At 34.2% G+C, this 18233-nt stretch overlaps 2 protein-coding genes across 3 annotated transcripts; one reads left to right on the forward strand and one right to left on the reverse strand.

Moving 5' to 3' along the window:
• The first annotated feature begins 690 nt into the window (after positions 1-690).
• Positions 691-7162, forward strand: Ddx1 (ATP-dependent RNA helicase Ddx1). The gene is made up of 13 exons (XM_073078350.1): positions 691-1214; positions 1453-1570; positions 1973-2139; positions 2429-2563; positions 2934-3123; positions 3277-3464; positions 3808-3932; positions 4247-4384; positions 4733-4947; positions 5314-5429; positions 5773-5880; positions 6329-6463; positions 6903-7162. Exons 1-13 carry the CDS (start codon positions 765-767, stop codon positions 7005-7007), a joined length of 2190 nt encoding a protein of 729 aa, XP_072934451.1. The 5' UTR covers positions 691-764; the 3' UTR covers positions 7008-7162.
• A 3973-nt stretch (positions 7163-11135) lies between these two features.
• Positions 11136-18233, reverse strand: Set8 (SET domain containing 8). Of its 2 annotated transcripts, XM_073078351.1 has the most exons (6): positions 17855-18233; positions 16841-16943; positions 15610-16036; positions 13676-13866; positions 12960-13172; positions 11136-12314 (listed from the first exon to the last, which is right to left on the reverse strand). In XM_073078351.1, the coding sequence occupies exons 1-5, from the start codon at positions 17862-17864 to the stop codon at positions 12965-12967; spliced, it is 939 nt and encodes a 312-aa protein (XP_072934452.1). In that variant the 5' UTR covers positions 17865-18233; the 3' UTR covers positions 11136-12314; positions 12960-12964. The 2 variants fall into 2 exon arrangements, with proteins under 2 accessions (XP_072934452.1, XP_072934453.1); XM_073078352.1 differs by lacking the exons at positions 16841-16943; positions 17855-18233 and adding an exon at positions 16703-16834.

Raw genomic sequence — 18233 nt, forward strand, 5'->3', positions numbered from 1 at the left:
TCCTAATAGCCGACTGAGAAAAACAACTGTGACAAAATAGGATTAAATTTCGAAAGACATATTAAAATAAATTCCTCAGCAACCATACACTGGTTTAAGATATATGTGTAAATAAATTTCTCATAGGAGTGAGATATAAAGTATTTCAATACCAACAACCCCTGTCAAGCCTTGGTTTTATAAACTAAAGCTTGGCACATCTGTACTAGAGAACATCTTTTGAAATTGGGCATAGTTGATACTTGCGAAAGTGTTTGTAAAAGTGGAACTCACAATTTAAATCATATATTTTTTACTGTCCTTTGCACGATCCCTCCTCCCTTTACCAAAACCTATCTTGTCTTAATTAAGAATGTATCATATTATTATGTATACCCTATTGTCTTCCCTTGATCCTGATATATAAACAATCTTGGCATTATTTATTATGAAAAATGATATTAAAATTTAATATTTATGTCTATATCTGTATGTAAATTTAATTCAAACTACTGTACTGATCCTTCCTTTTCCTAATTCCTTCCGATTTTTTTATGTTTCTAATACCCTCGTTTCCCCGTTTTATGTGTCATTGGCTCAGTGTCCATACGCCAAAGCCACAGAAAGGAAAAAACAAAGTAGACATTTATTTATCTGTCATTGTCAAAAGTCAGTGCGGGTCAAAGAGTAAAATAATATATGAGAAGTGCGGGTTATCTGGTGTTAGTGATTTTTTTTCCGTGTCGGCTTTATTTTACATCTGATATTTAATATTAGGCATCAAAATGACTGCGTTTGAGGAATTTGGTGTCCTCCCCGAACTAGGGAAGGCTATAGATGAGATGGACTGGACATTACCAACAGATGTTCAAGCCGAAGCGATTCCACTTATATTGGGCGGTGGAGACGTGCTCATGGCTGCCGAGACTGGCAGTGGAAAGACTGGGGCTTTCTGTCTGCCGATTTTACAGATAGTGTGGGAGACGTTAAAGGATATACAGGAAGGGAGGACTAGCAAAGTGATAGCGCAGACATCTTCAGAATGGACGATGTCGTTCTTCGACCGAACAGATGCATTAGCGGTGACGCCAGATGGTTTGCGGTGCCAGTCGCGCGATCAGAACGGTTGGCACGGCTGCAGGGCCACCAAGGGTGTTCACACTAAGGGCACATATTATTATGAGGCCACTGTAACAGATGAGGGATTATGCAGAGTGGGCTGGTCGACGCAATCGGTAAGTCTGTGATTTAATTAGGAAGTCTTTTAATTATTAATACAGATATATAAACTACTCAGATGCTCAGATATTAAAGAAAATAGTATTTTAGTCAATAATAAATGTCTTTATTTTTGTTTAAAATCCTTTATGATTGTGATTTGTGATCAGATAAGTTATGTCAGACATTATATACTAACTAGCTGTTCACCCTGTAGTAAAATGAAAATTAACTAAATTATGGTGTTGATAACAGGCTCGTTTAGATCTGGGTACTGATAGACTTGGTTACGGGTATGGTGGCACTGGCAAGAAATCAAATGCCAAACAGTTTGATGACTATGGCACATCCTATGGGAAAAATGATGTTATTGGTAAGTAACAAATACTATTTTTAAAACAATAATTCCCTTCATTATGTAATGTTATGTATTTAAGAATATTATGAATCTTTACTTTAGCATGAGTACTTTAATTAAATGATTTTGAAAAATTGCTTTGTTTTTATTACTGTTTATAATAAAAATATGTATTTGAGTGTACAGATTTTTATAGACTTGGCATAATCTTTACTTTCTAATCTTACTAATCTTTTTGCAACTTAATTTATTAACTTACCTTATAGACCTGAATGATCCTTCAGTTTATTTACTTTATTTACATTTATTATAACATAATTGGATCTTATAAAAGGCAGCAAAACGATTAAACCATTAACAATGACAATCAATTTGTTGTACATTTATGAAAACTATGTAAAATATTTCTTTATTCAGGTTGTCTATTAAACTTAAATACTGGGGAGATAAGGTACACAAAGAATGGAGAATCACTAGGTGTGGCCTTTAAACTGGACCAGTCTCGCAAGTCCGACTGCTACTTCCCTGCAGTGGTGTTGAAGAATGCGGAAATGAGCTTCAACTTTGGCGCGACACCATTCAAGGTATGAACATCACATATTTATAAAAGTGCCTAAATAAATGAGATAATTAAATAATAAAAGTAATAAATTCTCTTCTCGAAGTAGAAATGGTTTAATGATATTCAAACAGTCTTCACTTCACTAGATCTTTAAACAAATGAATTAATTTCTTTGGAAACTTTCCTAAGTAAGTGTAATAATGTACTTCTTTTTGTGATGAGAAAATGATAATTAAAAAAAAATTATGTTCACCTATTGTATTGCAATATTTTTGTAAGAAATAGTGTATTAAGCAATACATTTTTTATAGCATGCACCACCTCCAAGTGACTACTTACCAATTTGCCAAGCCCCCAAGGAGAATGTGAAAAACAATGCAGTGTCAGGAAGTGCTGCTGTTGACAACAAGCCAGTCAATAATGCTCCACAAGCTATCATTATTGAGGTAACTATGAAACTTTCTACAGTAGCCCACACTAGGATTTATTATTGTTGTAAATGCCATGAATACACTAACTCAAATACACAAATGATCGAACCCAGCTGACATCTAAATTTATCGTTTAGTATTGTCAGCAAAAAACTGCTAGTCGCTCTGAATATAGAAAATAGTCGCCATAGAAAATTGTATGACTACACCTGCTCGCAACAACTTCAGAGTGGACTAGCAGTTTTGCGATGCGACCAATGAAATGTCTTCTATTTCTAAGTCATATTATTATGGTGCAATGCAAATAGATAATGTACATTTTAGTTATTTTAATTTTGTAAGATTCTTACATTTCTGTTTACTTAGTTGTTTTTTGTGTTTATAGCCATCTCGGGAGCTTGCAGAGCAAACATGCAATCAAATCACCAAATTTAAGAAGCATCTAGACAATCCAAAGGTTCGAGAACTGCTTGTGGTTGGTGGCATTAATGTCAAGGATCAAATTAATCAACTTAATGCTGGGATAGACATTGTGGTGGGAACACCAGGTCGATTGGAGGATCTTATTCAAGGAGGTAAGAAGAAAATGAGTTGATGATGACAATAGCCTTTTTTGTTTATCATGATTGTTTTCATGATTCATTGCATTTGCATAACTCTTTTCCTTCCTCCTATATAAAAATACTACGCATATATTAAGCATATTCCAAAAAATATTCTTTTCGCAGGTTACCTTGCCCTCACGCATTGCCGTTTCTTCGTCCTTGATGAAGCGGACGGCTTGCTAAAGGCTGGATATGGTGAGCTAATCGAGCGGCTCCACAGACAGATACCGAAGATCACCAGCGACGGCCGCCGGCTGCAGATGGTCGTGTGTTCAGCCACATTGCACGCGTTTGAAGTTAAGAAAATGGCGGTATGGATGATTAAATTGTTAATGATTTTTTCAAATCAAATCAATTTTTTTTATTGAAAATAGGTTCTTTGCAGAGCACTTTTTGAATGTCAATACAACTACCACCACTTCACAAGATGTTTTGTTATGGAGAATTTTGTATTATTTAACCTATTGTAGTAATGAATAAGGTTATGAATCATACATACATTATTTAAGAAGACTGAAAACATATAATATTTGAATATCACCAGTATGTAGATGGGGTGTTTTAAAAGTCCTCTTGAGAAAATTTAAACAAAACCAGCAACTGTAATATTCTGTTACAAATACATTGAGTCCTCCATACTTACATTACAAACAGGAGAAGCTAATGCACTTCCCGACGTGGGTTGACCTGAAAGGAGAAGACGCTGTCCCGGAGACCGTACACCACGTCGTGGTCAATGTGGATCCCCAGAAGGACCGTAGCTGGGAGAACTTGCGCAAGTATGATATGATAATATTAGATCATAAGACTATAAGACTATTCTTATAATAGCTGAGATAAAAAAAATAATGAATCTAATTAAAATTTTGTCAGAATATACTTGATTTCACTTTTCAAATTGATGATAAAAAACTAAATTGAAATAAAATGTGTTGTGTTCCACGTGACAATAATAAGTGATTGTTAAATAGCCATATTTTAGGCATGTATAATGATATAATATATAACTTTGAAGTTATTGTCTTCTAATCCAAAAATGTTACCCAACTTTTAAATTTATATTTGTTAAACAATTTTAAATGTCTTTTAAAAGGCACATACAGACCGACGGTGTACACGCGAAGGACAACATTAACAGTGGGACCACGACTCCTCAAACATTGTCAGAGGCCGTAAAATTGCTCAAAGGGGAGTACTGCGTTCGTGCTATTAGGGAGCATAAGATGGACAGGTAAGACAGTAACATATTTTCTTATCTTGTTCTTCGTCTTGAACTATAATCATCATTAATATTATCATGCATCATTTTAAATTGTTGGTCTAAAATTTACATAGTATATTCACAGAGGATCATTCTTATTACCCCTACCCTGTATTTCGTGCATTTGTATTGTTTTCTTTCAACAACTCTATGGTTGTCTGGAAGAGATCGCTTTTAAGTGATAAGACCGCCTGTTGTACTTTTCATTATGTTTATGTATATTTTTCATGTATTAGTTGGTGTACAATAAAGCATTTTTGTATTGTATTGTATGTTGTTTGGAGCCTATACCGTACACGTTTTTGCGTTGTTTTTTAGAGCCTTACTCTTCTGCCGCACGAAGCTCGACTGCGACAACTTGGAGCGTTATCTCAAGTCCTTTGGGAACGAGTTCTCGTGCGTGTGCCTGCACGGCGACCGCAAGCCGGCGGAGCGGAAGGGCAACCTCGAGAAATTTAAGCAGAACCAAGTGAGGTTCCTCATTTGTACCGACGTGGCCGCCAGGGGTATCGATATATCTGGACTACCTTTCAGTAAGTTATATTTAGTAATTATTAATAAATGATTTTTTTTTTAATATAATATAGGAGTAGCAGACGAGCATGCAGTCCACCTGATGGTAAGTGGCTACCGCTGCTCATAGACATCTGTAATCAAGCTCAGATAGGGTTAGATATTCCTTCCTGAGGTTGGCCACATATGCGCCGCTACCCCTGAGGACTAAGCTGAAACGCATCGGAAAAGTATGTGTCCCTTACCACATCCCAGAACACAGCAGGTTTAACACTGCTGTCATGAGGCAGAAATAGGTGTGCCGGGGGTTCCCATGGAGTCGAACCAAAAAGGGTTCTACCACCTTTAAAGAGGTCTATTAAGAAATGTTGTTATTCCGTGTGCAGTGATCAACGTGACGCTGCCCGACGAGAAGTCTAACTACGTGCACCGCATCGGGCGCGTGGGGCGCGCCGAGCGCATGGGGCTCGCCATCAGTCTCGTGGCTACGGTGCCTGAGAAGGTAAGAGGTTCCCTCATACGCGAAAAAACGTAAATTCTTCAAGAATGTGACGCTTTTTTGGCTGATTTAAATATCTAATAATTCTGAACCTCCTTTTTAACTTAGGGCACAAAAAGTATTCCAATAGGAGCTAGGACATTTTTGTTTTGGATTGTGTGTTTAAACCAAAAATATACGAATGAAAAAAATGAAGACTTAATATGGTCAGATTGATTCTTATATACTTGAAATAATAATGTGTTATCGTCAACAGTTTCGAAACAACTTCATATCTACAGCTTTTTGGTTTAACCACACTCTTCTGAATTATAACTCTAATTGAATACTTATTTCTTTCTCCAAGGTGTGGTACCACGGTGAGTGGTGTTCGTCCCGCGGCCGCAACTGCTGGAACACCAACCTGATCGACGACCGGCCCAAGGGCTGCTGCATGTGGTACAATGAACCACAAGTAAGCGAAGCATACTTGCTTTCAATCTTCTTATATATAAAATTCTCGTGTCACACTGTTAGTTACCGTACTCCTCCGAAACGGCTTTACCGATTTTCACCAAATTTTATATGCATATTCAGTAGGTCTAAGAATCGGCTATTATATATTTTTCATATCCCTAAGTGATAAGGGTTGTTCACTCTTAACATTTTTTTTATTTATATGGCAACACAACGTTTTCCAGGTCAGCTAGTAAAATTATAATATTTGATAGGCTTATAGACAAAACTATTGCCATTATGATATCTCAAAAAATCTGTGAAGAAACTGCTTTAAATAAAAATATTTTGATTTGTACCGAAATTGCTTCTAACATGAAACAGATCAATTCGCAATGAAGGTTCGCGTAAGTAGAATTTCGGACATTCGGAGCTTACTTTATTGTAACTTTTTTTTTTATTTACAGTATTTGGCCGACATTGAAGACCATTTGAACATCACGATCCAGCAGATTGAAACTAATATGAAAGTCCCAAGCAACGAATTCGATGGTAAAGTCGTTTATGGGCAGAAGAGGAAGCAAGTCGGCAGTGGATATGAGGTAACTTTATCGCATTTTAAACTACCTATTCAATTTGTATGTAATTATGTCTGTGGTGGTGTTAAGCTGAGGATGTTATTTATATTACGAGAACAACTGGCATTATTGAGTGTTTAATTAAAGTTAAATATCGTTTAAACTTTATTTAAGCAACTTAATTAGAAATTTAGAGTTCATAATCGCGTCTTATTGTTGAACGTCACTTATATAGAACTAACTGGTGGACTCGGACAGAAGTTTTCAAATACATAAACATACACTAATTTTCAACACCTGAAACAGATTTTGAATCTGTGTTATTGATGGACTGTGACGTAGTCCTCAAATGGGTGTATTGCTTTAAATACGGTTTTATACATATAGATGTTCCTTGTTTTCTTTATTAGAAGAATTTGTAGCCTTGAAATGCAAAAATTTCTATTATTTTTTCTCCTTACAGGACCACGTCACTCAAATGGCGCCAGTGGTGCGCTCACTTCAGGAGCTGGAGTCACAGGCGCAGCTATACTACCTCAAATATCACCACAAAGTTGCCGTGGCTTAAATGATTGAATTATTAAACAGTCAAGTTACATTGTAATCTTAATCAGTAAAGACTAAAGACTTAATACAGAAAGCAATTTAACCATAGCAAAGATCTGTGCTTTCCATTTTGTAATTTATAACATCGTAATTAATTATATTGGTATAACATCTTAATTTTGTTTTATTGCTTAAAAATATTGGCGGCTAGATACTTTCAGTTCATTGTTTTTATCCATTATTGAATCAACAATCACGGGGGTATCAATTCTTTACAAGACGTGGGGAAATAAAAAAAGAACAAATTAAATCCAATATTTTTATTTCACTCATTTCTCAATTACTACAGATTATTATTACTACTAGATTAGGGCAGTGCATGGCGGCACATATGCTCATAATAAATTATTAAGTCTCATAAAAACGCTACTAAAAATATAGCCATTGTCACTGTTACAGAACATTGTTTGAATGTTATTTTCTTATACAATATAATAACAAACTTTTTGTTGGGGATAACTGAATTATTAATTTTTTGTATAAAAATAGTGTATTTTTGGTGTCCAAAAGTAGTACACAATATATATATATACAATTCATTAAAAGAAATACAAACAAAAATTGACACTCCTTGCAATTTGTAAATATTAGCAGCGGCACATAGGCTTTATTTTCTAAAAAAAATCGATGGTAATTATATATTTGGAAGAAACTAGGGAAGTGTCAGTGTTTCTTGGCAGTACGAAAAAAATGTCTGATCATAAACAGACATTTTGTTCTTACTGCACTTCAGTCGAATCGTAGAAGACATTAAGCACAGCCGTACGCTATACGAAACTCGGTGCTATTTATCGATCGTATATTGCTCAATTTCATATAACATTAAAAATCATTAACTATTTCTTTGTCTTTGGCTCATCCAGTCATAGCGACCACACCATTTTATCAATGTATTGCTGTTCAATTAATTACATATTTTAACATTAATAAATTATTTTTATCAAGTGCGCTTACATATAAGCGGCGATAACACAAACATGGGAAATATTGGAACTATTAATGATTTTATACAACAGTACCCACAAACATATTCATATTAAAAAACACATTATATTAAGCTATGATTGATTTAATCTAATCTAACGCTCGAGTTGAGATGTTAACATATTAGCTAGGGCTCTCCTTGAACACACGATTAGTAGTAAAATATAAGCCTATAGGGCAGTAACATTAATATGGAGTTAGGAATTTACACAAGGCGTTAGTACGTTAATAATTACACGGGAATAGGAACTACTAAAGCAATACTTTAAAGCTAACAAATGTTGCTGGACATTATGCTAATATTTAACTACACAGTTTACATTGTACAGTCCATATGTAACGTGCGACGATATATTATAGAAATAATTAAACAAGAGAAGCTTAAGTGCATAAGGATGTCACACTACTCCACGTACTAATATATAATACTTTAAAGGTAAAAAATAATTGGAAATTAACAACAATTCGTCCCGATTTTTCAGACCCCTTATTTTTAAGCCAACAAAAATTGCACGTGAGTAGTAACTAATCAACTAATTTGAGTATTTAATTGAAAATGCACCTCGATCCTGTATAATAACGACATCTTCAAATAAAATTACTCTATGTTAGATACTGTAAACTTGAATACAAAGAGATAATATAACAGTTTTATACAAACAACAATCCAGCAACATTTTCTGCTTAGCAAAGAGATAAAAAGTGCACAGTCGGCTCAACATTTCTATTTTTAATCAAAGCTAAGCCAGCTGTTAAAGAATTAATAAGAAGAAAGGTTAGTTCCTTAAATGTTTAAAATATTTTGGCAATACTAATATAATATTAGAAAAGTTAAGTAGTAGTCATAAAAGATGTTTAACAACTGGCAAAGCTTCACAATTACCTTATTTTAACAATGTGTAATACAAACTTATGGTTAATTTTATCAATAATAATATTTATTTATAATTATTTCATTCCGTGATCATGGCTTTCCCACTAATCTTGTTTTCTTACCAAATTTATTTTATACTAACACTAACGATACGTATAAAAATGTAATAAGTACTAAAATTACCTAGCACTCGTAAAGTCGTAATATATTTGTACAATCTCAGACCGTAAGGACTAATTTTAGAATCTTGAAGCGTATTGTTGCTTTTGAATACTATGTCAAAAAATTATTAGGTACTTATAAAAAACTTTCCAATTGGTTACAAATAGGATGTACCTAGGTCTTAAAGTCTCATAAATTTGGAAGACAATAAACAAATAAATGTTTATCATTCCAGTAAAGCGTTGTGAGTTTCTGAAATCAACATTCAATAGGAGTGAGGTTTATATAATGCACTCAGAAATTATAATCCAGACTATCGCATGCAATGACTAAGTTCGTAAATTTAGTAAACGAAGCAAAAAACTATGTAGTCAGTAGGGTTCAAAGTAAATTAACATAATTACGTAATAAATCTACAAATCATAAGAGGCTAGATAAATTATTACATTTATATTTTATTGATTTATAGTTTTGACTTTAAATTATTGAGCATTACGTTTTTTGTTGTAAATATCTTCTCACAACGCTTTAGTAGTAATACGCTATATAAGATGATTGAGTGACTGTTCGTGCATCAAAACCGCTCCAATTTTCGTGGATCGAAGTTAAGCAGCCACAATTTAAATATAATGCATTATAGCAGTTGAGCATGGCGAGTTCTACTTGTTACAACAAAATCTGCGCGAACGTTTACATTTTTAATAATTCGAGAATACATCTCCTAAACCCTGACATAGGCGCGATTTATCGCAGGTATTTTAATTCTATTTTACCAAACAATAAATATATATCACTGTTCCCGACTGTCTGAGATCGTTTCCCTCACATTTTCTTAACAATTTCCATTATAATAATTTATTTATTGGATTATTGGGATGCAGCCTCTATCACACATGCGCTTATAAAAACACTAATACAAGACTTGTGAGTGGATTCCATTATTCCTATATAACAATGGGAAATGCAAGGTGTTCTATATTAAGGGTACCATCGATATTTTAATGGCAGATCTTCATTATTTTGTCAAGTGACTTGCATGATTAATATCTCAGGGCCCTATATACAAAGGCCTTTGTATGTGTCGATTCTTTACATATTTAAAGGCATATGTACAACATTATGATTTTATCATCAGTTGTAGCATTAACATGCAATATGTGTAATAACCACAAACCAAAACCAATGAATGTTTTTGTTAAGTCATGCAATATTTTTGTCGAATTATCGAACTTATTTTTGTAGTTTTGCTACAAACTGTCGACTTAAAAACTGTTTTAATGACATTACCTTTTTCAAGGCATACTGATTGACATGAAAAATAAATAAACGTAAATAAATAATGCTTCTCATTATCAACAATTTCGTCGTTAAATCGTGTCCGAAATTGATCTTATTCCGGTGGGCAAATCGTTCAATACATTAAATACGATATTTCGATCTTATGACACAACGATAGTTATATTTTCAATCAACTTTCTACTTAAATTGACATTCATAAATTATGCAAAATATTATCGACACACAATGAGCAACTCTTACAACCTGGCGTCTTTCACAAAATATATTACTTAAAATAATTAAAGAAATTAAACTAATGATAAATACGTAAACTATTCGAGTTTGTGTCTTGAACATAAATTTCTTGAGAAAAATAAACAAATTATTATACTAGGACATAATTATTTAAGTTAATTTCAAGTATTACTGTATAGTTTTGTAAAATTGTTCTAACATAACAATTTTGGTCGTCATTATATATCGCCACAGAATAGATAAATAGCTTGAATCTCCCAAAAAAATACATTAAATTAAATGTAACATAATTCTACGGCAGAGTTTTGATACCTAAACTTTGACTACTCGCATCTTCACGGCTTTACGCGTAAATTATAAAAAAATCTGTGCGTGCCCGATACAAATATATTAAATTATCAAAGGGTAGGTGGCGTTTCAAGATGTTGGGACAATAGCAATAACAAGCCTTTATATACGATGTTATGAACACAAGTTTAAAATCGGCTGTATTTGTAATGTTAACATTAGAACTATTGAGATATGTAGTTCAATTAAATGAGTGGGAAAAAATAAGATGGGCAAAATACACCTTAGTAAAGCGTAAATCTTGGACGAAAGGCACGATAATAATGCAGCATTGCAAGAACCCTTGCGACGTTTTGCAATATAATAAACTGCCATGCGCCCATCATACACGAGGGCCTTAAAGACCATTCTGTTATTTTTATTTGTCCAGTAGAAAATCTTGAAGTATTTAACTCCACATGGCCTCATATTTAGGATTGATAACATCTCCTTTTATTTGAGAAAATAATTGTTATCATTATTCTGTCCTCCCTGTGTACAGTCAGTTTTAATGTGCATTGGAACTTAATTAAATGCTCTCAACAGATCACTTGTTTTTCTGATGAGTTATTTCAACTTCTAATATAATCAGATTATTGTTAATGATTTCTGAAATATGTCACCATTTTGAATATATATTTGTACATTACTTCAGCTTCCTTTACGTTATTTTAAAGTGAATCGAACACTTTAAAGATAACATTATCTTTATTTAAACATGCAACATAACATTGTGCTATTCAACTCATCAGAATTATTAATATTTTCGTAAATATCATACAATTTGTCATAGTTGGTGTTAAACTAAAATATACTTAAATACTGTTATGTTATAAGAAATACTTTCATCATCGATATTTCTGAGTGTTATCTCTTTCACATACATTATCGTATACCTTCCAATCAGCTTAAAAAGTATTTACTACCAAAGTATTGGTGAATAAAGACCAAATTTTTATAATAACGAGTGAATTTCTTGATATTTTCATAAACAAATTTTGGATCTCGCTCTACAACTGTTTACACCAAAGTTGTTGGAGCAGAGATGATATTATTTGGTCTAAATTTACCCTTACTACCAAGATCTCAACATTGCTTAGAACATTATAACAAACATGTCTTTATTAACCTAACTACAAACCAAACACACCTTATCTTGATCAACGTAAGGCAGTACCGTAACTATCTTTGTCGTGATGGCGCAAGGCAGTACAGGTCAGTACAGAACGTCCACCGACACTGACACGCATCAACTCGCGTTAGGCCACTTCTCTCACTACTCAACAACAGAGTCCAATCTCGAACAAAATTTCAATAAACAACAAACTTCATAGTAACTTAACTTACAAATAATTATTCGTAGTCAATCTGAGATTCCTGGGACTACACCTGAAACAAATTAAATCGATTAAATTTCATATTGCTTTTAATAAAAAAAATATCAAAATAACCAATAAACATTTAAACAATAGAGAAATAAACAAATCAATCACCCTACTTTATTATTAATTCTCATAATTTTATGTCACAACTTAGTCCTCAAGGGTAGCACTACATTTGTGCCTGGCCATAGATTGAATTCCAATTTAAGATTAATTTTATTATGTAATGGATACTCAAAATGGACTTAGGAGTCCTATGCCACTTCTACAATTGAGATGCATCCCTCTACACATCATATGTTGAAATCTGATAAGCTCTTTGGAGTTCGGTTTGTAGTGTGGCAAAAAACGAGACATAGATACATACGAACAATATGCCCACGGCAGTTACTGCTAGTCCGCTGCGAATATAGAAACGAGTCACGTCGTAATAGCAAATTGTAGATATTAGCGTAACGAAGACAGCGCGGGTCCTCCCCTGCACCTGTCCGCTGCCCGCTCTCGCCCACCGGTATATAGTTGCGTTAGTATGCCTTACTTTACGGAGTATATGTTAACTAAACCTTCGCGCAACAACTTCAGAGCGGACGAGAAGCTTGGCGCAGATTAAAATAAAAATGATAATATATAATAGTGTATGCAAGTCACTTACCCAGGTCAAAGCGCAAGCCAGGGATGGTGACGCAGCGACTCCTTGGAGCGGTCCCCGTAGTCGTAGGTGAGCTCCTCGCCGGGCGCGATGTCGTGCGCGGCGAGCAGCACCAGCCGCGGCCCGTCCACCCACACCGCCTTCGTCGACAGGTTGCCGTTGCGCGAGTGGTTCACCAGGCGCCCAAGGCGGCCCGACTCCGCTGTTGCATCGATGCTGTTGACGTAGGTTTGTTATTAGTTACTCATCTGATCTATGTAGTAATTCTAATATCCTAATATAATAAGTACTCTAAGACAAATTAAAACAAACAGCTTAGTTTGAGGGTGGTAAAACCCTTTGTGGTTCAACTCCGACAGCACGATCGCCACAACTACTTCTGCGTAATAACAGCAAAGTTAAGCGCTGTTGTGGTCTGGTTTGAAGGATGTGATAAGGGAGACATACTTTACTGAGTGTAATGTATTTGTGGCCACTCGTCATCAGGTGGACTGCATGCTTGTCTGCTAGTTCTATATTATGCAACATAATCGCTCACAGTTGCTTTAGAATAGGCTAATAATAAATTGAGTGTAAATAATGTATAAATAATAATCAAGATTTGAACAGACTGATTGCAGACGATAACACAAAAAAAAATGTAATTGTAATATAGACTGCTCATGTGACGGCAAACAGCTAATCTTTACATATAATACGGTGTAACACCACCAACTCACCAGTACTGCTGGTCCTGGAGCCTGAAGTAGTACATGTAGCAGCCGGCGGTGGGGTCCTGCGCGTAGTTGTGCTCCCGCTCGCGCGCCTCCGCCACGCCCACCAGCTCGCCCGCGTACTCCACCACGAACTGACCGCGCCCGAAGTGGCGCGTCGCGATCACGCCGCGACCCTTGCCGTCGAAGTATGCCACCTGTTAATAACGAGGTAATGAAGATTTGGCTATACCAAATAAATTCGCGCCAAACTGCTAGTCCGCTCTGAATTTGTTGCGAACAGGTGTAGTCATACAATTTGCTGTGGCGACGGGATTCATTTCTATATAAGAGCGGACTGGCAGTTTTACGCGGACTATACAATTCATTTGACAACTTGCCACATGACTTTTTTTTATATAACATAGAAGTATCAGATGAACATGCAGTCCACCTGATGTTAAATAGCTTCTTCCGCCCTAGGACATCTGCAATTAGAAATACCCTAGACAGAATAGAATTACCCTAGACAAGTCCGGATCCCACCTAAGGTCCCCCACAGATGCGCCGCTACCCTGAGGACTGAGTTGAGGACGGAGTGCCTTAGAAAAATATGTCTCCTTTAACACACCCATCAAACCAAAACAGCTGCTGTTAAAAGTTAGAAATATGTGTAGCGGTGGTGCCGCCGGAGTGGAACCACAGAGGTTTTTAAAAACTACTAATTCAGCAAAATCTTTCACTATTCAAATATATATTATTCGAAATAAATAACACATACGCGTTATTTTAAAATTTTATCATATAAATACACCACAATACCTAAGGATCTCATTTACTTTGTAATCTTATATTAATGACTAGCTGACACGGCAAACTTTGTACTGCCTCAAAATCTTTTTATCAAATATATTCATATAAAATATAGCCTATGTTACTAGTGGATAATGGTGAAAGAATTTTTAAAATCGGTCCAGTAATTTTTGAGCCTATTCATTACAATCAAACAAAGTTTTCCTCTTTATAATATTAGTATGTATAGATACAAAATGTTTTGTAATCCGTGGTTAACGGTGTTGGTTTTGTAATCCGTGGTTAACGGTGTTGGTTAACGACATAGTACAGTTGTTTGTAATTGTTATTCCAATGTAATTTTTGTTGTTTACTGTTTGTTAACCCAAATAAATCGAAAAAAAAAAAAAATGTTCCACCTACAATGTTGTGTTGTCGTGGAACCTTGGTGTGCGAGTTATCTATTGCACTTGTGCTCATAAAGTAGATAGGAAGGAAGCGGTGTTATCTCTATTGCATAATTGTACCAATCAATCAGTGTTATCATACTATGATGTCCTCAATAGGTTAAGGTATTTATAGTAATTTGACACACTGGTACCAAGCCTACTATGCAAATTTGCTCATTTTAAGTGAATATAAAAGTTATTTTGATGGAAATTATCAAAAAAATTGTCAACAACAGAAGAAATTACCAAAGTTACTGTATTATATTTTTGCTAATCAATACAAAAACTGGATATTCTGTCTGCAATTTTAAAGTATTTACGTAAAAAAATCAAATTAAAATCTCCTTATCAATGCAAGAAGTATGTCCATAAGATTGGCTTTAATCAATTTGAGCCATATGGAGTACATTGTCTCAAATAACTCAGTATTCAAATGTGTTAACTGAGTTTTAAGTTTTTTTAGATTGTAATATTAAAATGAAAGTTATTAGTAGACTACCCGCGTGGCGGAGCGGTCACCATACCGGTCTGACACACAGACGGTCCCGGGTTCGATCCCCGGCCAGACGGATATCTAAATGATGAATTTAGATTTCTGTTTCTGGGTCTGGGTGTTTGTGTATTTGTCTATGTGTGTGTCCATGGCACCCACGATACAGGGAATCCTAGTGTGGGGCTGTGAGTGTAGAAAGCGTTTGTAGAAAGCGTTTATTTAGTTACCTGTAATCCATCTTCCCGTTGTTCTCTCACAGCTCTCTCCAAATCCCTCATCTTTTCCGCCATAACACATTTCGAAGTTTTCCTCACACTCCGCCTGACAGGGAAGTACTCTGTGAGTTTATGATTTGTGTTGCCATTAACAGCCTTAGATTGTACATTGGCAGTCTTTTCAATCGGTGGTGGGGATGGCGGGAGTTCTGCCTTAGGGCTCTTCAGTTCTTCCTTGAAATATTCAGTTAGTTTGTGGCTCTCAGCAGCGCGGGCGGCGGCTCTTGCGGCCCTAGACCTTATGCTGTTCCCGTTTGTCATATTTGTTATACTACCATTACTTGTTTTCAATGGCTTAGACTTCAGTTCAATCTTTTTTAAGGCTGGCTCCACTGTCAAATCTTCATTTTCTGTCTTCACTGGTGATGCAGCTATAATCCTTAAAAAATCACAACAAAATTAATATGTTTGTTAGTTATTAGTGTATTACTCAGACTTGTGTAATGTAATGTAATGTAATTGATATTTAAATGATATTACACATGAAAACTTCATAGAATCATTAATTGATTAGTCATTAGGAAAAAAATTTAATGATAGCATTGATAGAAGGTTTGCAAAAGTCTTTGGGTGATGCAAGATTTTAATTATGTTGCTGGCACTGCTTATTTTAAATACAATTTTAAGCATAATGTATTTATTAAAGTTATAAATTTTAAGCTGTTTTTTTTCTTTATGTGCATTATCAATCAAACTAAAGAAATACCATAGATATCACAGATGTTCCTTGTTTTTATTATTCTGCCACTATTACAAAGTAGATAAAAGTTTGTTTATACCTCCAGATATTCGTATCATTCAAATGTAATCCATGGCAAACAAAATAATATTTTTCTTTACAATAAGTTTCAAGGTATTATGATATTACATTACGTTTTAACAAGGTTTTCAATGTAATATCTATTTTTATTTTTAGGTTTTCATATCTAAAAATTTTAATTATAAATTGCTTCCACAGATGCTAACAAAAACTTAGTCATTTAAAAAGATCATTTTGTTTCACCATGGCATTTATGTGATTAATTCATATGAGACAAACCCTTACATTGAACAATATTGACGACTTTAATATTTTCACATGTTGGATTATTTCACACCAACCATCATCCATTTTGCATGACATATTATAATATTTACATATTTCGAGGTTATTTATCAAAGGTTATATATGTATATGAATAACCTGCGTTTCCTATAATTGCGAGTAGGTCTGGTAGTCTTCTCTTCACACAGCTCAATCCGATGTGGAGTTTTCACACCCTCCTGGGCTGACATTAAGTTATTCACTGCAAAGATAAATTACATTCAATTAAAATACTATGTACTTACAATGTTGTACAGAAAATTATATGTATTGCATTTTTAATTCACATAGTTATTACTCTTAAATTGATGTTTATGAAATATGATTGCCTTTTGTGAGAAGTATAATTCATACTATTTTAATTATGAAAAACCAGCTTATGGTATAATAATATGTCAACTGTAATTATAATCTATTACTGTTCCTGTGGCTTATAACCACAGAATTAGATCTTAAATGTTATAGGAAGCTTAGTATGATATAAAATGGCAACTTGGCAGGTAATATTCCAATACCATGTGCTAGATGCACATGATGTTAATGGCTGCTACAACTTATAATTATCATGTCTGTAATTACTAATACTGAGAATGGTTCTTATAAACAGGAATTATTTTATTAATGATCATGACATGTAATTATCGAAATTTACAATACTTGTTATTATAAGCCTTCGTCGAGCATAATCACTATAATCTATTATAACCTCACATATTCAGTAAAAAAATTAATATAGTATGTATATTTTTATTTAATATAATATAGGTGAGAAATATAATTTATCAAAAATTAAAGTGTTACTTACTCTAGGTACCAATAGTAATAAGAATGAAATTTATTACAGATTATTAAAATTTAATATTTTAATTATATAGTATCAGAAAACAACTCCCGCCTCAATGCAATTTCATCTTGGGATAGACCGATTGCAAATACGAGAATAGAGCTAATAACACTACGGCAAAATACTCTGAAATCAATACTACAGTCAGAAATCTAGATATTATAGAGAAATATACATATTATTGAGGGTATGTCCGGCGAACAAAGAACTCATGATTTTACCATGTCTACGACTGTTTATTTATGTAAATAGACTATGCCCATACTAACCTCGCACCATTTCAACTTGAACTTGATAATCACCAATAAATATCTATTTAACACCATCGAACACACAATTTACCGAAACTGACACAACTATAGTATCTATTACCTACACACGATTACGAATGTTTTGTAATAGACCTTGTCATATTAGAACTTCAGAAAACAAGCTAAGAATGCAAGATATCATGTGATTTAATATAACACTGTCACGATTTAAATAATATGTAATTGTAGAAACCACATGTATTATAAACTTTATATCACTAGTTCAATATTAACTTTTTAAATCGGCTAGAAGAATGCTTTCTAAAATGTCAAATCTGATACTTCTTGCGTAGAAAATGGACGCTATTCATTCAATTCAATTTTAGGCATTTGAGCA

Source organism: Epargyreus clarus, unplaced genomic scaffold, assembly GCF_041222505.1.
Source record: "Epargyreus clarus isolate Ecla_fem2 unplaced genomic scaffold, WU_Ecla_fem_2.2 ptg000012l, whole genome shotgun sequence".
Lineage (NCBI taxonomy): Eukaryota > Metazoa > Arthropoda > Insecta > Lepidoptera > Hesperiidae > Epargyreus > Epargyreus clarus.

Bases quoted from the DNA above. Each gene is read 5' to 3' on its own strand.
- Set8 (XM_073078351.1), bottom strand. The intron at 13,867-15,609 runs GTAACTAAATAA...CGTTATTAACAG, and splicing joins AACGGGAAGATGGATTACAG to GTGGCATACTTCGACGGCAA. The intron at 13,173-13,675 runs GTGAGTTGGTGG...CTACGTCAACAG, and splicing joins CTCCAGGACCAGCAGTACTG to CATCGATGCAACAGCGGAGT.
- Ddx1 (XM_073078350.1), top strand. From the start codon at position 765: ATGACTGCGTTTGAGGAATTTGGTGTCCTCCCCGAACTAGGGAAGGCT. The intron at 3,124-3,276 runs GTAAGAAGAAAA...TTCTTTTCGCAG, and splicing joins GGAGGATCTTATTCAAGGAG to GTTACCTTGCCCTCACGCAT. The intron at 5,430-5,772 runs GTAAGAGGTTCC...TCTTTCTCCAAG, and splicing joins TGGCTACGGTGCCTGAGAAG to GTGTGGTACCACGGTGAGTG.